We start from the raw sequence: 22,773 nt of genomic DNA, 5'->3' as shown, positions 1-22,773 counted from the left end.
TCAAGAGTTGGCTGCTTAACTGACTGAGTCACCCAGGTGCCCCAGGCTTCTTTTTGCAAGATAAAGATAAAAATGCTTCCGATGGCCTATACAGCCCTACAGGATTTTGCAGTGCTTATGTCTCCAACTATAGCCGGCCATATTCTCCTCCTCCATCCCTGTGCTCCAACCACAGTTCCTTCAATATGCGCATGCTTTGTCCCACCCCAGAGGTTGCCACATGCAATTCCTTCAACCTGGAATGTTCCTCCTTGCAACTACTGACCCACACCTTTGATTAGTTAATACCAATATAATCCTGCAGATCTCAACACCCTCCATCTCTTTGACCACCAGACCCTCATTATGCATTTAAGTAGCATCCAGGGTTTTTATTTCATGGAAGTTAACCATGTTTTGTAACTAATAGTTTCTGACTTGCTCATTATTTGTACCTAGCAGACAATATCTGATACTTAGGAGAGGTTCAATATCCAATTTTTAATGGATAAGTAAATATTTTACTAGCTAATTATTCAAGATTTTATTTTAGCATTGTTACTAAAAACATGGATGAACTGAATGTAGATTAAGAATATATTTTTAGAAGGATGTAAACGTGTTAGTATTATTTACATCACATACATGACATATGTGATCAGTAATATACGAGAGAACAGCTTCATCAGAAGCAAGAAAGTTAAGAACAGCAAGAAAAAAAGGTTCATCAGGATCCAAAGCTGTACAGAAGAAACTGCAAGAGATGAAGGCTGGGATTACTGGATCTAGCAACAAGAAAGCCATTGGTTACCTTGGCAATTAGTTACTTGATTTTGTGTGAAATTGGTTACTAATTCTGTGTGAAAGCCAGATTACGGAAGGTTCAGGAGTGAATGGAAATAGAGATAACATTCTTCTTCCAAGGATCTTAACATCTGATTATGCAGTTTCTTGGGCCATGCAGAAGATAATTTCTTATTGGATCTGTGCTGTGTGATTGGATCTACACAAAAGCAACAATTTCAGATGAGAAAAAAATTCAGGTTCCAATTCACAATGACTCATAAAGATGAAAGCTTGAATGCAGGACTGGATCCATAGCATATCAGATTACCAAATCTTCAAGCCAATTGATTCTGCTGAGATATGTGTATAGGTGCGTGTGTGTGCGCGCGCGCGTGCCTTTTTTTTCTTAACAAAGAAGCCTCCTAAAATAAAAAAAAAGTTTCAAAAAATCACTACATTTTTTAGGATGGGTTTTACGCAAGAGCCCTGGAAAGAAAATATACTTTATCAGAAATGTATCAATTATCTCTAATGAAAGAGTACTCAACATAGGAGTGCCTGGGTGGCTCAGTTGGTTGAGCAGCTGACTCTTGATTTCAGTTCAGGTCACGATCTTGGGGTCCTGGGATAGAGCCCCATGTCTGGCTCTGTTCTCAGCAGGGAGTCTTCTTGAGGTTTCTCTTCTTCCCTCTCCCTCTGCCCCTCCTGCTCCCACTCACGTGCACACGCACATGGGCTCTCTCTCTCTCTCTCAAATAAATAAATAAATCTTTAAAAAAAAAAGATTACTCAACATAGTTCAGAAGTAACACATTTCTGAGGGGAAAAAAAGCAAATTAAATGTGTAACTTATGCTAAATAACAATCTTCACAAGAAAATTAAGATAAAGCAAAATTCTCAATTTGTTGATCTTTTCAGCATATTTTCTTTTTTTAAGATTTTATTTGAGAAAGAGCATGAGCAGAGGGGAAGGGCAAAGGGAGAGGGAGAAGCTGACTCCCTGCTGAGCAGAGAGCCACACACAGGGCTAGATCCCAGGACCCCAGATCATGACCTGAGCCAAAGGCAGACGCTTAACCGATTGAGCCACCCAGGTTCCCCTCAGCATATTTTCAAGATATTAAGCTAACAGAGTCTCTCTCTACTTTGAGAAAATGTTTTCCACTAACTCAATCTCTCACTCCCCCTTCAATATTCAATTTACAATAGTAACAGTTGTGAGATGCCCTTGATCCTAATATTAATGCTAGACCTCCAAAATAAGAGAGAGAGAAGTCTGGATACACACAACTTAGTTTCACAAATAATTACTGACTCCTATATCACTGTGTTATTCAACATGTCAAACTTTAGCATAAAGTCACTTCAGTAGTAAGTAATGCTTGGATACTGATGCTCTCTCCCTTGGCATGTGATGGCCTACTGAGTTCTCTTCAACTTGAGAAGGCTCTTTCATCATCAAATTTCTGGCAAACAAGAACTGTACATTACTGGTATTATAAGGTACGCAAGTCAAGATTGGCCTAATGTTTTCAAGTGGGGTCTCTGCCATGATTAAACAATAAAGGAAAACTTTATTCAAGAACAAGCTTCAATGGGAAGTTAAAATTTGATAAAATGAAAAAATAAATGATTTTATGCCTGAACTGAGTGCAGTATACTTCCATGAATACACCTGAAGAAGTTCAAACTTTCCTAGCACACACAAAGTCTGGATTCAGTTGGGGGTGTGTGCAAGGGAGGTAGACAAATCATAAAGCAGAAGATTTTTTATTTTATAATGAAATCATCCCTTTGATCTCATCTCCCTCTATCCATGTGTCATTTAAATCAGTGATTTTTCTAAGGGAGCCACCCTATGGGGTATTTTGGATATTTTTTGGTGGCATTTCTTGTTGTAACAATGACTTGGGGGCCCTCTGGGCTCAAAGATAGGCCCAAAGACCCACACCATTGAATTTTCAACAATTCCCTTGACATTCATGTAAGTGAAAATATGTGTAAATATTCTGAGCTAAGAAGCTAAATTTATGTTTTATATGTAAACATAAAGGCCTTGAAATATCATGGCCTGCTGGGTAGCAATAAGGTCCTCAGCACTGACGATGTACTTTTTAAATACCATTCTCCACTAAAAAGAATCAATGCTCCTTGGAGAAATAGGTGATTCTATATATAGTACATGAAAAATACAAGATAAAACTGGAATACATTGCCATACCAAAAATCAAGGATTCTGTCAAAGACTACTGGAGTCACATTAAAAGTCTCAGGAACCAACCTGCAGAGGCTCTCACTGGCCAAAGACAGGCCTTGAACATCAATAGGAATGATAATTATAGTGGATGAAAACACATCAATTATGTTCAAATCCACAAGTTCACAATAATTCAAAAATCATTAGTCACCTCTGAAAGATGCTGGAAGCTCAAGTCATTAGTTTTAAAACCTATAAATAAATTTGAAAATAAAGTACTTACCCTGTCTTTCTTACATATACTTGAGGGCAAACAAGTAGATAGCAAAGGAAGCTTTCTCTTTATAGAAGTATTTCAGCTGTTAAATGAAGCAGGGATGGTAGAATTAGAATGCCACCATTTTGTGACCCCTAAGGAAATAATAGATTTAAGAAATAATTATCAATGGCTGCTATAATCATGGAGAAGCAACCAGATTATGTGCCTTTTGGTAGAAGTTTATACTACTTATAAAGTATTTTTGCCAAAATATCAAACTTGAATCACATCCAGACTCTAGATCTAAATAATAAATTACAAGAAATACAGGTGACAGAGAAAAATGTTAAATGTCATCATGAAGAAGCATTCTGCAAAGTTCAGACTTCAGAAAACTCCAGAACTAACAATCCCATTCCTGCAACGAATAAATTGAAAAGAGAAAGAAAGAAAGAAGAAAGAAAGAAAGAAAGAAAGAAAGAAAGAAAGAAAGAAAGAAAGAAAGAAAGAAAGAAAGAAAGAGAAAGAAAGAAAAAGAAAGAAAGAAAGAAAAAGAGAAAGAAAGAGAAAGAAAGAAAGAAAGAAAGAAAGAAAGAAAGAAAGAAAAAAAGAAAGAAGGAAGGAAGGAAAGGGAATCTATAGATTAGAAGAGACACAAATTGGGGTGCCTGGCTGGCTCAGTCAGTAGAGCAAGTGAGTCTTGATCTCATGGTTGTGAGTTTGAGCCCCACATTGGGTATAGAGATTACTTAAAAATAAAATCTTTAAAAAATAAATAAATAAAATATAAAAGAGACACAAGAGACTGGTATCAATATCAACAAATTTCAATGTGTTGACATTATTTTCACCCTTATTCAAATAAATAAATTAATAAAAATGATATGTGTAGAAATTGGGAAAGACTCCATTATAGACTGAATTGTGTCCCCCCAAAATTCCTATGTTAAATCTTTGACCTTCAGTATCTCAGAATGTGACTGTATTTGAAGATAGGGCACGTAGAGAAGGGATTAAGTTAAAATGAGGCTGTTGGAGTGGGTCCTAATTCAATCTGACTAGTGTCCTTATGAGAAGAGGGAATTTGGACACACAAAAGAGATTACCAGGGACTTACATGCACACAGAATGAATATGAGAAGCAGCAGCAGGAATGTGACCACCTGCAAACCAAGGAGAGAGACCTCAGGAGAAACCAAGCTGAGAAAATAAATTTCTATTGTTTAAGCCAACTAGTCTATGGTATTGTTTTATGGAAGCCTTGGAAAACTAATACAGATGCTAAAATGTCCACTGTTCAATTAAACTTAAATAAATATGGGAGGGGCACCTGGGTGGCTCAGTTGGTTGAGCATCTGCCTTCAGCTCAGGTCGTGATCTTGGGATCCTGGGATCAAGCCCTCCCTGGGACTCCCCTGCTGAACAGGGAGTCTGCTTCTCCCTCTCCCTCTGCCCCTAACCCCTGCTGTGCACCCTCGCTCTCTCAAATAAATAAATAAAATCTTCTTTTAAAAAAAGGAAAGAAATAAATATGGGAATATAGAAAGAGATATACTATGAATCCTGAAGCATAAATCTCAACTGATGAAATGGAGAGAATCAAGTCTCCTGGTGGGAGGTGGGTCATACAAATACAAATTGATTTGTATTCACACTTTGATAGTGAGTTCATATATAGTTTCACCAACTAGAATATGAACATTATCACTGGAAATCTGCATTATTTATAATATTGAAACTGATTCTACTCATTCCCTTCTTTTTTTTTTAAGATTTATTTGTTTGTTTTTCAGAGAGAAAGAGAGGGAGGGAGGGAGAGCATGAACAGAGGGAATGGCAGGCAGAGGGAGAAGCAGGCTCCCTGCTAAGCAAGGAGCCCAACATAGGGCTCAGTCCCAGGACACTGGAATAATGACCTGAGCCAAAGGCAGACACTTAACTGACTGAGCCACCCAGCCACCCCTCTACTCATTCCCTTCTATTTACCTCCAAAATTCTATGCCAATTTACTATTTATTTTCTCTCTTTTCTCACTTATAAATTATCCACCCTATTAAATGGCATAGCTGTGACAATTCTAAGTTTCAGCTGCCCGCTATGTTCCCATCCACTTCATCTCTTAAATGTGTTTAAAGCATTAACAATAGGTTGTGTTTCATCCTAGAGACAGTTGGGTTTCAGGGAGAGGTAAAATGTTTCATTATCTCACCCTATTGTCCAAGACAAATGTGCTATTGTATTACATGTGAAATGTCAACTTTGAAGTCTATTAAGGATGTGCTGTGAGGTGAACCATCTGGAAAACACAATGTAGGCTGGAAAATAATTATAAGCCAGTTCATTGCACTTTTTTTTCCAGTGAAGCCTACCATGACAGCCGCTAAAAACACTATGTAATGTTAGGGGTAGAGGCTCTGAAGACACACAGGTTAGACCCTACCTCCAACAATGCTTAACTAGTATGCAAGTTACTTAATTTCCTTGATCCTTTTGTCTTGTCTGTAAAATTGAGAAACTGATACATTTTGCATTGGAGTTTTATGAGAGTTAAATGAAATACTTGTAAATCACTTGGAACAGGGTAGACATTAAGTGTTTTTCTCCTCTCTTAAATATAGAGACTATTTCATGTTCTTTACACAGAGAATATTAGATAATCCAGTAATATTTGGAAATCAGATTGAGCAGTCCATTGTAAAGATGTTTTGTAAATTAGTCCATCGAGTTTCCATGTGATTCTTTGAATTTCAGGGGAGAAAGCGGGTTTGGAAGATCAAGTGTGAAGCTTTCTCAGGAATTCTCAGTCTGGAGTGGGTTAGGACCACCTAGATGCGCTTCCTAGGAAGGCGCTGTCCGTGGTGCTAGTAATCGCACGTACCGCTAGCAACATTTCCCCCGCCCAAAATTCTTTTCCAGTCAACTTACTTAGTGAAGCTCACATATCTGCCTCGTGGAAGATTCTCACACATTTGGCTAATTGGCTTTTTCTCTATCTTACCACTCTTTGTCTATGTTCCCTTCAACTAAAAACAATTTTCTTCCATCTCCTTATCAACTCCAAATAGTTTTCATTTTTTCAGACACTTTGGCCATGCTTACCACTTAAGAAGGTAGCTCAAAAATTGGTTCATGCTATCTTTTTCTGACCTTTTTGTTAAGTTTCAGAGAAATCCAAAGCTCAAATCTAGAATACAGGAAAAATTTTCTGATGCATTCTTTAGAGACTCTTCATCTGGTAACTCCTCTGCATCTCCATCTTGATTTAAGTTCCCCTCTTCTTACTCCCAAAATAGCCTATAGATACATCCTCAGTAAAGTTATTGCATTAAATTGAAACTCTCTATTTATTAGTTTTGAGTGCCACCAGGGAAACTTTCTTAAAAGCTAGCACCCATATCTTATTCAATTGTGGACTCCTGGAATATAGGACATACTGAGCTAAATTTTGTTGAACTAATTTAATTACTGGATCCATTAGAAGAAAGATCCCAACAATACTCCTTTAAAAGGCAACCTGACTTTTTACATTTGGCTGTGCACTAAATTTCAGGGTAGCTATGTTGTTCTGATGAAGATACTCTGGACTGAGTCCATTTGCCACCACATCCGCCACTATCAGTCTGATGACTCAGCCCCTCAGAGTGACCGCCAAAGAAACAATGCCATCCATTTCAAAACTCTGGCTTCCCACTGTCTATATTTCCTCTTCCTTCTCCCATTCTGCCTACACACCTGTAATCTCCAGTATACCATGGGTGGGGACTAGCTCCAAAGACTGGTCAAAAACAGCTCATCTATGCTTTTCAACCAGAAGTAGACTTCTATTCCTCTGGCCAGACCAAGAAACGGAGCCACCATCGACAAATAAAAGGACTTTTCTTTTTCAGATAAGAGTGGAGGTTCAAATAAGAGGGAAAAATAGAGAAATTAAGAAGCTGAAAACTAGGGGCACCTGGGTGGCTCAGTCGGTTAAGCAACTGCCTTCGGCTCAGGTCATGATCCTGGGGTCCTGGGATCGAGCCCCGCGTCTGGCTCCCTGCTCAGCAGAGAGCCTGCTTCTCCCTCTCCCTCTGCCTGCCACTCTGCCTACTTGTGCTCTCTCTCTCTCTCTCTCTGTCAAATAAATACATAAAATCTTTAAAGAAAAAAGAAGCTGAAAACTAAGAAATGAGGTGGGGAAGAGAGACGAAAAAAAAAAAAGGTTATCAATGCTGCCTCCTTCCCTTCCCTATCCAGGTGGATTTCAACTCTGTCTCAGTCAGTAGATCTTCATCCCTAACCACCACTTCTATGGGTTCCCCTGTCTTTGAAGAATTCTTCCTTATTCTTCAATGGATTGGGGAGGGGAGTCCAAGCTAAGGTATGCTAGAAGAAACACGTGAGGGGCGCCTGGGTGGCTGTCATTAAGTGTCTGCCTTTGGCTCAGGTCATGATCCCAGGGTCCTGGGATCGAGTCCCACATTAGGCTCCCTGCTCGGCGGGAAGCCTGCTTCTCCCTCTCCCACTCCCCCTGCTTGTGTTCCCTCTCTCGCTGTGTCTCTCTCTGTCAAATAAATCAATAAAATCTTTAAAAATTTTTTTAAAAAAAGAAATATGTGAAACAAACTCCCATTTATGAGTAAGCAAGCAATTGCCCTTCCTTAGGCACTCTTCCTCTGCACTCTGAACCGAAATTAATTTGTAAATAACTGTTCCGTGTTAGAAGCAGCTCAATCTAATGTAGTTCCTCATCAAAGCTTTCAGACAACAGATACATAACTTGTGGTTCTCTTCCTATTTTCATCGAACATCAGCTGCAATTTTTTAAATCTTTAAAGCAATACATATGTTAGTTCAAACTCACCTAGGAAGATTGGGAAGAAAGGCAATTGGCCTTTAAATCTTCAGAAGAGGATTTAATGACAGGTTCAGCCTGTTTAATGACAGGCCCAGCACCACACCCCTGTTTTATTATGCTTCATTATTACTGCATAAATTTCCTTTATTACTCATGATAAATAAAAATCAAATACTTGTGAAGTGGGTTTAAACAGGTAAGAGTGCAAACAAAAATAATACTATTCAAATATCATGAAACTGGAATCTCAGATTCTTAAAATATATATTTTTTAAAAGTCTCACATATACCAGGTTGCCACTGTCATTTCCAAACTAGGTTTGTTTTTTTGAGGTGTGTGTGTGTGTGTGTGTGTGTGTATCCATTATTCAAAGATGAAAAGAATAAAAAACACATTCAAAACAGGATTCTCAGGATTTTTCACTGTGACTGATTTTTGACTAATTCAACTAAGAAGACACACCCAAAAGAAAATTGCTAAGGTTGATGCAAGATGTGAAGCTAGTGAAGTTCAAGTACTCCCTGGGGATGAATTTAACCCGCGTGACAGGTGCAAAACTGTCACTTTCAGAAATCTTAGGGGAGACGAAGTTATTTTGAATGCCTTTCTCTTAGTCGTTCAATTGCACAAGGAACGACTAACGTCTCCAGAGCGAAACCAGCTGGCATAGGACTGAAGGAATAGAAATCCTCTGCTCCGCCTGCTGGAGGGAGGGGATTAGGAGCTGAGTGCTTTAATTCAACTTTTCCAAAACCTTAGCTAAGGCCTTGCAGGACACTGGGCCAGCAGGACAGCAAGCTCCGCACGCCCAGTGTCTGGCGCATGCGTCCCAGCGCACTCCGGGATGGCTTCCCTCCCGCCCGCCCCTACCTCGTCGGCTGTAACGTCATCTGCGGGCCAGGCCTCCGGGCCAGCGGAGTGGGAAGTGCCAGCGCCGGCCGGCCGGACAGGGGGCGGAGCCTAAGGGGGTGGGGAATGCCCTGCCCGGCAGCCCAGCGTGAAACGGATTCATTCCCAGCCGGCTCTCCATCTAGCCGGAGCGAGGCTTGGCAGTGAACGCTGCGACGCGCCCGCGCTCGGCGGCCGGAGGCACCCTGCGCTCGGCTGCGGCCACGCGAGGCGCTTTTTCCCGGGAGCGAGCCGGGAAAAGCCCGGCTTAACCACGAGTGGCACGGCCATTGCAAGGACCTCCAAGGCGACAGAAGGACGGCGAAAGAGGGCTGAAGCTGACCTGAGCTTTCCCACGGAGGGGAGACGGCGCCAGGGCGAGGTGGGGAACAAGGGAGTGTGGCGACGCTCACGGCCAGCGGTGGATTATCCCGGTCAGTCTGCGTCTGCGGCCTGCGAAATGCGCGAGGAGGACAAGGGCATGCTCGGTGGTGGTGGCGACGACGCGGGTCTGGCCAACGCCTCGGCGCAGGGGCAAGTGGAGACCGTGCGGCAGCTCCTGGAAACCGGTGCGGATCCCAACGGAGTCAACCGCTTCGGGAGGCGGCCGATCCAGGTAGCTGGGGCCCTGGGCCCTCGCCGGCAGGGGGCGCATGAACAAAGGGGAGCGGCCTCCGTGGGACGCGGCTGGGACCGAGATCTTCACCAACGTACCTGTGTCTCTCTTCCTTGAGGTGTGGAGCCCAGGTGTAAAGCAGGTTCTCCCCCACCAAGGATCCTAAAGAGAGGGATTGAAAGAAACCACTACTTCAGTTGGTTTTCTTTTTAGTAGTGGAAAAAATGTCAATACTCTCTCCCGTCTCGTGATCACAGATGGAAGGGATAAATTCAATTGGGGAGAAAAGGAGAGGTTATTTGGGGAGGAAAACTTTTGTCTGTCTCTCAATAAATATCGATCAACTTTCATTGATAGAGATAATTAAATGACAAATTACACAATCTGGATTAGATTTGAGGAATGATGCAGAATCATAGCGCATGAAAAAAATTACCATGCACTTCTAGGCTGCAATATAAAATTCTCTTGTTCCTTTCTCGTAGAGGCAAACTGAATACAAAGAGATAAGCCAGGATTCCTCGACCACAGAACTTAATTCCTTTTACATTAGCAGTGTCTCTTGAGTGTTACATAAGAAAAAATATGCTTCCATATATTTTTGTTTAATTATACAGTGATTACAAAAGCATGCTTGCAGCAATTTTTAGGTCCTTTTTAAATGGCAGAGGGTCTACATAAATAATTCGCCTCTTCATTGTTAAAATCCTTTATTCAATATGTTTATGAATCCCTTTAATTAGTACTGATTTTTTTAAATTCCTTTAAAATCCAAGGTAATGTTTTGTGCTTTATTGTTGACTATAATGGTTAGTATTCATCTCAGTGTCACGTTCTAGATCCAAGCTGTTATTAAGGAATCTTATTCATTGTGTAGATTTTTAAAGAAATATATGTTCATTCCTTTTGCATTCTTAGAAAAGTGTTATAAGAAGTGAGGGATAGCTTGCGGCTCAGTCGGTTAAGCATCTGCCCTCCCCTGGGGTCATGATCTTAGGGTCCTGAGATCAAGCCCTGCCTCCAGCTCCCTGCTCAGTGGGGAGTCTGCTTCTTCCTCTCCCTCTGCCTCTCCCTCTGCCTCTTCTGCCTCTCCTGCTTGTGTGTGTGCACGCACCATGTGTGCGTGCGCTCTCAAATAAGGGGATAAAATCTTTTTTAAAAAAAAGAAAAAGAAATGAGGAATAGTTTAAAGCTGCAAAAATATTGTAGTTATTAAAGACTTCAAATGATATTAATAATTTTTAAAATAGATTTTAATTATAGTTTTAATTCATCATTTTCTGAGATACTAAGAACCACTTTTTTTCCCTCTATATATGAAATATCTGACATACATCACTAGTGGAAATGATAACATATCATGGTTTTTAAGGGAGGAAATGGACGTTTCTAATATTCATGAAACAAAAAGTACTGTCTTTCAATTACATGGTACATTTTAAAATACATAAACTCACAAGAATAAAGAAGTCCATTTTGGATATTTAGTTATCAAAAACTGTTTTATTGTTAAAATAAGAAAGTAAATGTTTGTATAATGTACATATACACAAGTGGATGCTACAGGCTTACAGCTCCAAAACATCTTTTTTCTAAATTATTCATTGCTCTGATGTGACTAACATCTGAGCTCTATTTTACATAGCAATTTACTATCTAACATTATAAAATCCTGTTACATTATAAAATCCTGTACAATGTAAATATAGTGTTTATGTTACATTAAATATATTACCCTTTAAACTTTATCCCTTACCTATAATGTAAACTTAAAATACTAAAAATGGTAAATCATCTGTTAAAAAAATAACTCATTTTCATCATCTTATAAGACTAGACGTGACATTACTTTTTCCCCTCTATCTCCAATTTTGGCTCAAACTGTCAGACTATATTCAGTTTATGAGTGCAAACATATACGACAATGAAACATAAAAGCCTCCCACAGCGGATTTAAGAGGAAAACTAAACAACTTAAAACATTATTTCAGGGGTGCCTGGGTGGCTCAGTCATTAAGTGTCTGCCTTCACCTCAGGTCTTGATCCCAGGGTCCTGGGATTGCTCCTTGGGGAGCCTGCTTCTCCCTCTCCCACTCCCCCTGCTTGTGTTCCCTCTCTGGCTGTCTCTCTCTGTCAAATAAATAAACTCTTAAAAAATAAATAAATAAAACATTATTTCTCCTCTAAAGCATTTCTCTCTGTAAAATATCAGCTGACTGCCTAATAAATATTTTTAGATCCGGATTATGGCTGAGATGGGAGAGACATCAAGGGAAATAATCTAAGACTTTAAAAGCTTTTAGACGTAACTCTGCCCATAAATCATTTAACGAAATAGATTCCCATGTTCCAAAAGAAATCAAAATTTTCCTTTTCGCACAACGACTATTAGAGCTTTATTATCAGCTCTTTCTTGTCTCCGCATGTTTGGAGAATAAGATGCAACTCAGTTAGGACTGAGTAAAGAGTTATAACAGGGGAGAGGGGGGAGGGTGTTGGGATTGCATCAGCAAACGAAGCATAACCAGACTCCTGAGACTTGTAAGTGCCCCTGCGTTAAGTGGATACTTCATGAATAGGTATTTCTTTGAAACGGTTCTACCTGTCCCGGTCCAGGCCTGAATCTTGCTGCCCTGACCACCGTCCCTGCCCTGACCACTCTGCTCTCTCCGGCAGGTCATGATGATGGGCAGCACCCGGGTGGCCGAGCTGCTGCTGTGCCATGGCGCGGAGCCCAACTGCGCCGACCCTACCACCCTCACCCGACCTGTGCACGACGCGGCCCGGGAGGGTTTCCTGGACACGCTCGTGGTGCTGCACCGAGCCGGCGCGCGGCTGGACGTGCGCGATGCCTGGGGCCGCCTGCCCGTGGACCTGGCTGAGGAGCGGGGCCACCGCGCTGTCGCCGGGTACCTGCGCGCAGCTGCAGGAGACTGATGGCAGGTACCCCCAGCCGCCCACAACGACATTTCTTTTCTCCCCTGTTCCCCACCCCCAACTTAGTTCAAGGGAGGCTACAAATGTGGAGCGGCGGAAAGCCTGAAAGCCTTCCAGGAGACTTGACTCACCGTGGGGGAGGAGAAGCAGACCGTGAACACATTTTTTTTTCTTTCTTCTTTTCCCCTGGATCCCGCCCTCACACTCACAGTGCAGCCAAACGCAGAGGTGGTACAAATGGATTTCCAGAGAGATTTAGGAGCTGAACGTGAAGCTCCCGAGTGTCGTTCACTTTTCAGGGTTTTCTGGCAAAAAGCGGCCTATAAAGTCCCTAACGACCCCAGGTGTCTGCCAAACTTCACTGGAAGCAAGCTGGCAGCAGAGTGGGAGGCGGCGATGATTGGCATTTGAGCAGGAGGCAGATGGCACATTTGCCCTCTGACCTCGAAGGAGCGCATCAGAAGCCCCTACATTGGGTTTGAGGCGCTGGAGGCTAGAAGGAAACCTCTGAAGACTGAGGAGACGACAACCACAATGCCGAAGACTAGTTCAACAGTAGACGCCATCAGCAGGTGCCCAAGGCTTTATAGGTTGTGTGTTGCCACCCAAGTCACCTGCGAAGCCCTGGGGACTTGCGCCCATTTCCACCGGATAGTGACGGGAAAGGAGGATGTGAGAGCCACCTTGAATCTTCCCACAGGTTCTACCATCCCTGGGTCAAGATGACACAGAACCGCTCCCGGAGAGGGGCAGGTGCTTGCTGTTTGTTATTCAGTCGAGAGGAGATTCTTGGGGAGTTCCAGAAGTCAGCGCACAGGATGACGTGCTGGATTGTAGGGAGAGCAACTGTCGCGATTAACTGTAAGGACTTGCTTCATCTATATACGAGAGGATAAAGAACCACCCCCCCCCCCGTGAAAAGATTTTGTGATATTTTGTACTTTTCAGTTGTTTTTCGGTAACACTCTTACTGGCTTTAAATAACAAAGTAACTCGTGCTCCTCGGTGAGGAAGAAGTACAGCTTTTAAATGAAGCTCTGTCACAGTGCTAAAGCTTAGACCCATTCATCCCTAACCTATTTATTTCTTTGTTAAATTTTCTGACCGTTTCCTTCACTAGAGTGTCTCAGGGGGTCAAACTATGAAATATTCCAAATATCTTTTAGAAAACCGATGCACTTGCCCAGTAAATTATTTCGGGGTATTTCCCAAAGGGTTGCTGAAAGAGTAAATTGAATATAAAACTGTTGAAAATATATGATGATGGCTCATGGAATGTCTTCATATCTGCTGAACAAACTAAAGGTGTACTGCTTTAGGATTTAATGTCCAGCATTGCTTGATTCCTTACAGCATTGGAACAACTGATACTTCAATGCTTTAATAAAGAAAAAACAATAGATTGGACTCAAAGATGTGGATATTTTGGTTTAAAAATGTATGATCATGGATTTACCACTAACTCCTGAGAAATGTTAAAGACTCAAAGAGGTTCACTTCTCTCACTCTTTATAATAATTATTGATAAATGATATCAACAACAATTTATAAAAAAAAACTGCTACACATACTAGGAAAAGATTTATGGGGTGTGTGTGAGAGAGTGAGAGAAACATAAAAAAAACTAACTTGAGAGACCAAAAGAAGGGGTTTCTTTAAATTGAATTAAAAAAAATCTTTACTTCCCCATCAATTCTTTATACCCAAATGAAAACATTACTGGGGAAAGTTTGTTGAGAATCAGAGCATTTCTTATTGCGAAAAATATGTAAGCACTTATTGACACATAACTTGTGCTGGACATACATTAAAATATATTTGTTCATTTAATACTTAAACCTGAGAGATAGGCATCATTTCCCAGATGAGAACAAGATAGAGAAATATTAGTTGATTATTTTTTATAATAGGGTATAATTCTTCCAATGTTCAAGACATGGTTCAAGATTCTACCAGAAGAGCAAGTAGAATCAGTGATCTGGAAAAATGATAGAAGTCATCTGAGAAGCACTTCTGTGGACTACCTTATGTAGAAAATGCAAAAGTCAGTGTCACTTTAAATACAAGAGGTCTGGGGCGCCTGACTGGCTCAGTTGGTAGATAGAGCATGTGACTCTTGATCTTGGGTCATGAGTTCAAGCCCCACATTGGGTGCAGAGATTAAAGAAATAAATAAAATTGTAAAAATAAAATAAAAAAGATCTGCTTTCACGTATATGTTAGCAGCTAATTCTGACATCCTAAGTTTTTCATTACTAACAACCTATTGAGTCATTCTGTGAAAACTTGAATAATTTGGGGGTTGGTATAATTTCACAGTGTTCACTTAACTAAACTACAAATAGGTATGAACATAGAGATGATAGATGGTAGAACATATGTAAGAAAATACAATTTTAAGTTTAAAAATTAGTTGAAGGAGCAACAATAGTTGTGTCATAATACTTTCCATGATCTTCTCCTGTCCTATTTATAATGCCAGGGAAGGGAAGGAAAGGAAGGAAGGAAAGAGGGAAGGAAGGAAAGAGAAGGTAGGACCTGACTGGAAAAATGGAAGACCTGGGTCCCAGGACTGGTTCTCTAACTACATGACCTGAGTCCTGTGACTTTGATTAGCCTCAATTTCCCTCATCTATAAAAGGTGGGAATTAGACTAGATAACTCCAAAGTTCCCTACCATCACTAAAGCTTTATCCCTTTATGAATTTGTGGCATATATGAATGTAGTGGGGTCTTATATTTTATTAGTAATAATTGTGCCATGCTAAGAGTCAAGGAAAGATACATAGAAGAATAGAGAGGAAAGATATATTTTAAAATTCTGGAGCCCTGGAAGGGAAAAAAAAAATCTTTATTAAGCACCACCTCCACCAGTTAGTTGAAAAATTACAGACAAATTTGCAAGACAAATTTGCGAAAACTAGGAGCAGAAAGTATGCTTTGCAAATTAATAGTTTAAATGTTCAGGTCTTTCTCATTTTGTTTTACCTCTCATTTTCCCTGTTGCTTTTTGCATTTCTCTTAATGCCACTCAAAGCCACTAGAGGAATTAGTTTCTTAAAGTGAGATAAGCAAGTAGACCAAATAGATTTATAAAGTAATGCTGAAGTAGGCATTGCAAACTAATATAAATGTTCTGAAAGAAAAAGTGGTTTTAAAATGAGCATATAACAAGGGATTCTGACCTAGAATGGGTTGGTTTAGGAGTTAGAACCAAGAGAAAAGCTTGGGCTGGGGCACCTAGCTGGCTCAGTTGGTAGAGCATGTGATTCTTGATTTCTGAGTCTTGATTTGGGGTGGTGAGTTCAAGCCCCACGCTGGGTTGTAGAGCTTACTTAAAAAGAGGGAGGGAGGGAGAGAGACAGAGAGAGAGAGAAGGTTGGGATATCAGAAGAACAAAGTGTGAAGGTGAGAAAATGCTAAAATACATAGTCATTCAAAGGTAAGTAACTCGGTAAACAGCAGTCATGGATCTTACAGACCCATTTCTAGGGGTCTGTACTTTCTCGTTTGTTTCTATTGGATTCCTTGAAACTTTAGGTCCTTAAATTTTGCCTGGGGGATAGTAGAAACCAGCTGGTTAGGGAAGACTTCTGTATCACCTAAATGTGTACCTGTCGCTATTCAGGAGGGCAGAGAAGGAGATGAAAGCAACAGAAGGAATACAAGGAGGAACAGCTTGGTGGTGTTTTGTGCAAGGTCAGTAATTCAACAGAATTAATCAAATCAAACCAAAACAAACTTATATGGTCTACATACTGACGGGATTTGCGAAATGTTCCCAGACCTAAAATAATCAGAATCTGCTCATTCCCTACTGCCTTGGTTTTCTATAAAACTTTTCTCAAGTTCAGCTACAACAAATAGGATGGCTCCTTTCTTGCCTCTCGACTCCCCCCTCAGAAGATTTTAATATCATTCCTTGCATAAGGAGAAGAATTACTTTACTTTTAGAAATGGTAACTTTTGTAGGTCATTTATATTTATCATTTATATTTAATTAGATAACTATGTATAATATGTATAATGTATAACATAATTATAAATGTATACAAATTAAGTATATTTATTTATTAAATTTTTGTTTTAATTTAATTTAATTTAAATGTTTAAATTTTATATATTTATAATTTCTTTATTAATTTTGCCACAAATTTGCTTTGAAACAAGTGCTGCTAATGAAATAATATGTAACTAGCATGGATTACATACCAAGCACACTAATATAAATCAGCATGTACATCAAAACTGAGCATCCAACTCTGATTCACTAATTTGAAGTTTGAAAGGTTTTGCCAGGGGAAAAAACCCTGAGAGATGTGTGAAGGTGACATGCTGACTCACAGCCATCTACATTATAGTGGAAGTTTACAAAGGACCCCCCAAACACCTGCTAATCCCTTTCCCACTCAGAAGCCCCAGGCATTAGAGTACCAGTACCTGTGGGTCTGAGTTGCTGGGTTCTACCACCTCTCCTAGGGCATAGAAGAAACCTCTGTCGTCCCCTGTATCTCCTCCCAACATGCCACCTAGAGTTTTAAACATTAACCTTGCCTAAAATTTTCGGGCATCTTCTACTACTCTCCAATCTCTGGACTGCCTTCGATAGAGTTATCACATACAGATCTATCCAGAATTGCAGGAGCCTTTTGATCTGCTTAAATATCACCATAAACAAACAAACAAAATGTAATGTCATCCTCTCTCTAGAGAAAAATTAAATGACATTTCATTTTACATTCACCTCAGGTATTTATTATATCTTTACAAAGATAGTGCTGTCCCCGCCAGTCATTGGAGACCAACAGATAGGGACATGGTTCTCAATCTTGGCTCCATATTAGAATCACCTACATACAGAGATGTTCTAAAATTTAGATTTACTGACCATCAGGTCTACAGAATTAGTATCTCTAGATTTGAGATGTCTGTGGTGGTTACTTTAGAATTTTCGTTCACGGTAAACTTTCAAGCAGTACAAAAAATAAACAAAATTAAGTAAAAATCTCCTAAAACCTCACTACCCCTCCCCATTCTCACTACCCAGGGGTAACCACTCTTTTTAAATTTTTTTAACTAACCTTCCAGAAATATAGGTACATATAATTGTAAACACCTCTCCCACAGTACACACATTTGGAAAACATAAATGGGATCATACTATTCCACAACTATTTGTTTTCTTTGATTAGTAATAGATCTTAGACAACTTCCATTAGCAGGACAGATAGATGCACTTCATTTTTTTATGGCTATATAATTTTGTATTTTATGGATGAAACCCAGTTTAAAAAAGAAATCTATTGGCAAACACATAAATTATCTCCTTTTTCCTTTCTTGCTTTTTTTTTGCTACTATATATGATGCTATAAAGAATCTTTTTTGCATTCTTATATGAACTATCTGCAGAAATTTATAGGAGAGAAACTTCAAGGGTTAAGAATATCTCTCTCTCTCAAAAAAAAAGAATACATCTCTCTGTCACACACCCATGCACACAAAGTGTGTGTGCATATGTGTGTCTCTGTGTAAAATCTTTCCAAACTTATTTGTGCATGTGTATATATGTGTGTGTCTGTATATCTTCAATATTACATATGAGTGTGTGTATATATGCACATAAATATATATATATATATACACTTTTCATACTGGTATGAGTTATTGAGTGGAAATGCTGAGTTAAAGGGACATATATCTTTACATATGTGTATAAACATATATCTGTATATATAAAAATACAAATATCATAAACACAAATACATGCATGCATAGCATATATCTCTTTCCATACATATATATATACACACACAGTACATGTATGGTATATATATTTCCACGCATATATTTATGTATGTGTATCTTTGCATACTTATATGAGCTATAGGAGAGGAATTGCTAAGTCAAAGGGACACATATGCATGTTCAATTTTTATAAATACTCTAAAGTTGCCTTCCAAAACAATCACACCAAATTACAATAGTGTGTGTGTTTCCTGACTTTACCAACATTATCGCTCCTTTTTTAATTTTTGCCACACCCATAGATATGTCATTGTTTCTGTTACCTTTCTTTACTAATGAGTAAAACTGAGTATCTTTTCATATATTTTTCTGACCATTTGTATATGCTCTACTATAAGCTACCCGTTGTATTCTTTGCTCATATTTCTACTGGTTTACCTTTTTGTTCATATATGTATTTATATATTTTAAAAGTTAATCTTTTGTTGTATGTTCAAACGATAGTTTTAAAATCTTGCTTATGGTGACTTTTGTCTTATACTTTTGGGGTTTTCAGCTTGAACATGTGCAGTATTATGGAAGTTTCTCATGGAATTCTGATCATCAAGAGTTACCTGAGAGAAGGAACTAATATCCTGGACATTATGGGAGTGGGGGGACAGTGGCACAAAGCAAGTAAAATATCCTCTTCTATCTCTGCCTGTGGGATGAATTTGCTGATCCAAAATAGAAAATAATTTTCCTCCATTAAAAAGCCAAGAGCTCACTTTGGCTGTGAACATAACTGCTCTTTAAAAAAAAAAAAGTATATTTTTGGGGGCGCCTGGGTGGCTCAGTCATTAAGCGTCTGCCTTCAGCTCAGGTCATGATCCCAGGGTCCTGGGATCGAGCCCCACATCGGGCTCCCTGCTCAGCCAGGAGCCTGCTTCTCCCTCTCCCACTCCCCCTGCTTATGTTCCCTTTCTTGCTGTGTCCTTCTCTGTCAAATAAATAAATAACATCTTTAAAAAAAAATCTAAGAGAGATCTATGCCTTAAAACTTATGAGTAAAAAAAAAAAACTAAGATCTAAGAGATCAATTTTTTAGGCCAAAGGAAAAGAGCAAAGAAAAGAAATCACATTCAATGATTCTCTAATTGCACAAATGACCCACTGATGGCTCATTCCCTATTGACTCCATCCTTTAGTACGACAAAAAGAGCACAAGGCTTATAGTCCAAAAACCTTCTTGATGATTCCAGCCCTAGCACTTGCTGGTCATAGACTGTCCAAGACTTGAGCCCCTGCGGCTTCAGTTTTCTCACCCGTAAAATAGAAGCAGTTATCCCAAATTCAAAGGGCCACTGTACAATACAATAAGTAATACAAGTAAACGGGTGTACACATTACTAATGCTCAGTCCTTGATCCTACATTTTTGAAGAGCACACAGCCAAAAGTCATTTGGAATTCCAAAAGTCTTTGTAATGCCACAAATTGGTTGTTTTGCTAAAGATTCATCTACATAATTGTATTTTGCTTAGTCTACTATTAAAATTGCATAGAATTCCCCTGCATGCCACAACTTACAAAACACAGGTATTGGGCAGCAGGGGAAAACCAAGATGGAATTTAAGTTTAAATTTTAAAACTTATATTCATTGAACACAGAGCTTATTGTATAATGACCTTAATGCTCTTACTCAAATGGCATTCCTCTGAAGTGGGCAACTTCCCTTATCCCCTGAACAAGTCTGGGTGAAGATGAAAGGGCTACAGGTTAGGTTGTATGGGCCCAATCAATACAGACAGATTCCTGAATTTAAACTTGTCTGGAAAACTGAGAAAACTCAGCAGACCCCAGACATAATGGGATAATATGATATTTAATATTAGGTGTCACCTTGCCTAGGTTACAGTACCAGCTGTTTTGTCAAATACCAGTCAAGATGTTGCTGGGAAGGTACTTTTCAGTATAATTAACATTTAAATCCATAGACTTTGAATAAAGCAGATTACCCTCCATAATGTGTGCAGAACTCACCAAGGCCTTAAGTGAAAAGACAGTTTTTCCAAAGAAGCAATTCTTTCTCCAGGCTGCTTGACTCAAAACTGCAGCATCAGCTCCTCCCTGGGTCTCCAGCCTCAACTATCTGTCTTGCAGATTTCAGACTTGCCAGCCCCTATAATCAGATAAGCTAGTTCCTTAGAATAAATCATACACACAGGCACACGCACACCCATCCTATTGGCTCTGTTTCTTTGGAAACAGAATTTCTCTGGAAATTTTATATAAAAATTTTCCAATTTTTCTCTGGAAACTAATAATTTCAGGAGATGTGCAACACACGTATTCTTCCATGGTTTACTGCCACAGCTAATCGCCTGCCTGGAAACCCTCACTCTTCCACTTCTCCAGGTTCCTTCAATAATACCATGCTGGAATCGGGCAGCTCCCTTTTTCCTCCAGGATGCTTTCTCTGAACTACCCACCCCCTAAAGTGCCCCTCCTCTGGGCCATAAAATGAAATCCCCTCATTATAATTGTGTGTATTTTTACTAATCCATCCCCTCTATGAAGTTTTTTTGGGAGGGGTGGGGGGGAAGAGGGTCATCGCTGTAATGCAAGAGAGCAGGATCTGCCTCCCATGGAGTTTACAGACTACTGTAAGAGACAAACCACAAACAAGTAAACAATTACATACGAAAACTTTGTTCGCTAAATTCTATACTGAAAGGGGGAAAAAAAAAAAACAACCCACCATGGTGATAAGATGCGGCCTGAAAGAGGGAGAGTCTCTGAGCAGGGAAACTTGAGAAGCATCTGAAGGAGAAAGAGCTGGCCTATGAAGACCGAGAAAGGGGATTCACTCTGGACGGAGGGGTGGCAAGTAGCCCCAGTAGGGAACACGGTGTTCGGGAAATTCTGAGTGAATCCCACAGGAGAGGGGAGAAGCGCGTTTGTGAAGATCTAGATATTTAGAGTAGCTATTTAAGACTGGTACATAAGCCTCACTTCATGCCACCGGCCTGGTCCGCGTCTAAGTCGTGCGATGAGGGTAGGGATGGAGAACCGGCAGAAGCCTGCCGCCAGACCTGGCCTCTCGGTAGTGTACGGTGGCTTGGGCAACGCAAACCTCACTGTCTCCACGTACCGCGGAGCTTGGCACCTGATGTATAAGGCCCCGTCGGCTCTCATGCTGAGGGTCCTCTTCCTTAGCTAAACCACCAGGCCCGGGCATAAGTAGAAGCCACAGCGCGGCGGGCCACCTTTAAGGTTCCGCGAAGGCTGGGCCTAGCTAGTTCCACATCCTCTGCCCTACGGCCGGCCCAGGCCGCGCGTGCACCCGGCGAGGCTCTAGATCGATCGCGACTGACTGCAGGCGGGGGAGGCTGGGGCACCGGGTCAGCGCCGCCGGCCGGAAAGCGGCGTCCTGGGCTCGACTCCCCGCCTCCGTGGAGCCAGCGAGCCCGCGTCCGAGCTCCATCCAGCCCCGCAGCCGGGGACCTGCCAGGCTGCGCTCTGGGAACTGAGCTCCTTGTCCTCAGGCCGCCCCTGTATCCTCGACTCACCCCTCCTTTATGCCGCTGCTTCCTTTCCTTCCCCCGCTTTTCCTGTGCTGAGTGGATCGCAGCGGGGAAGGGGGAGGAGGAGGGAGGATGGCCGAGCAATAAAGAATCAGTGGTGTGGAAGAGAAGAGGGGCAGGAGGAGGAAGGGAGGCGCGGGGAGAGCGACCACGCGGAGGAGTCCGGCGGCGAAAGCGAAGGGTGTCGGGGCGCCGGGAGGGTGAAGGAGGAGGAGGGCTACCGGCCGGGAATCAGGCTGCCGCGGGGAAACCGGGAAAAGCGGGGAGCAGCCCATGGGGGAGGGGAGTGCCGCGGGCGGAGGAAAGAGGAAGAAGCGTTCAGATGTTGCGCTGCTTCTCCGAGGTTAAAACCGAAAATAAAAACTGCCCGGCTTCTCCGCCCAGCCCCGCGCCCTCGGCGACGCGGGGAGCAGAGAGTGGAAGAGGTGCCCCCGACCCAGCAGGGACCCCGGGATTGGGGTTCGGCTCCACCTACCTGGTGGGGCGCCCGGCCCGCCGCTGCGGCGGCGCCAGCGCCACTCAGTGTCCAGATGTCGCGTCGGCTGCAGGCAGCGGTTTCCTTTAATTTCGCTCGTTTCCCAAATCTAACAGTGGAGCTTAGCGCCATTTCTTTCAAAACCGACATCCAGCCTCCTGAATGGCTGATGCAGCGCTGTGATGGCCTTGCTTTTCCTTTCTTTTTCTCTTTTAAATAATCCGGTTTGGAGCGATGGAAGACCCTTAGCAAGTGGCGCGAGGAATAAAAGAAGGGGGGTTGGGGAACCGGGGCGCGAGCAGGACTGGAAGCCGCCGCAACGCGGTGGTTCCTGCTTACGGCCGTGTCAGGTGACAAATGTTGCGAGGGGGCGGGGGCCTGGAGATGCTTTCTGGCGACAGGCCCTTGAGCTGTCACCGCGTGGGGCGCCGGGGCGGAGGGTGGGAAGGTGGGGGAGAGCGCGGATCGGGCGGGAAAGAGGAGGC

At 41.5% G+C, this 22,773-nt stretch overlaps 1 protein-coding gene and 1 long non-coding RNA gene across 8 annotated transcripts in view; one reads left to right on the top strand and one right to left on the bottom strand.

Annotated features, from left to right (window-relative positions):
- The window catches only part of LOC114218208 (uncharacterized), a 203,124-nt gene extending 180,518 nt beyond the window's left edge, over positions 1 to 22,606 (bottom strand). Inside the window, exons 1-4 of one of the 5 annotated variants that reach the window (XR_015766813.1) lie at positions 22,289 to 22,606; positions 20,270 to 20,408; positions 12,633 to 13,327; positions 9,292 to 9,726 (exon numbers count right to left, since the gene is read on the bottom strand). This is a non-coding gene — a long non-coding RNA (uncharacterized LOC114218208). Of the gene's footprint in view, positions 1 to 790; positions 928 to 3,246; positions 3,290 to 9,291; positions 9,727 to 12,632; positions 13,328 to 20,269; positions 20,409 to 22,288 lie in introns of those variants that run through there. The other 4 variants (XR_003611148.2, XR_003611152.2, XR_003611150.2 and 1 more) reach the window with 4 other exon arrangements.
- On the top strand, positions 9,063 to 19,100 carry CDKN2B (cyclin dependent kinase inhibitor 2B). Of its 3 annotated transcripts, XR_015766812.1 has the most exons (4): positions 9,063 to 9,564; positions 12,241 to 13,362; positions 16,130 to 16,200; positions 18,804 to 19,100. XR_015766812.1 is itself a non-coding variant. In XM_028115184.2 (2 exons), the coding sequence occupies exons 1-2, from the start codon at positions 9,409 to 9,411 to the stop codon at positions 12,499 to 12,501; spliced, it is 417 nt and encodes a 138-aa protein (XP_027970985.1). In that variant the 5' UTR covers positions 9,063 to 9,408; the 3' UTR covers positions 12,502 to 13,408. The 3 variants fall into 3 exon arrangements, 2 of the variants coding, with proteins under 2 accessions (XP_027970985.1, XP_027970986.1); XM_028115184.2 differs by lacking the exons at positions 16,130 to 16,200; positions 18,804 to 19,100 and having other exon boundaries at positions 12,241 to 13,408; XM_028115185.2 differs by lacking the exons at positions 9,063 to 9,564; positions 16,130 to 16,200; positions 18,804 to 19,100 and adding an exon at positions 9,589 to 9,682 and having other exon boundaries at positions 12,241 to 13,408.
- Positions 22,607 to 22,773: the final 167 nt, after the last annotated feature.

This window comes from Eumetopias jubatus, unplaced genomic scaffold, assembly GCF_037043125.1.
Source record: "Eumetopias jubatus isolate StellerSeaLion01/CBP00866 unplaced genomic scaffold, mEumJub1_p1.0 scaffold_15, whole genome shotgun sequence".
NCBI classification, from domain to species: Eukaryota; Metazoa; Chordata; class Mammalia; order Carnivora; family Otariidae; genus Eumetopias; species Eumetopias jubatus.
The sequence above is the reverse complement of the archived record's forward strand: the minus strand, read 5'-3'. Positions and strand labels throughout refer to the sequence as shown.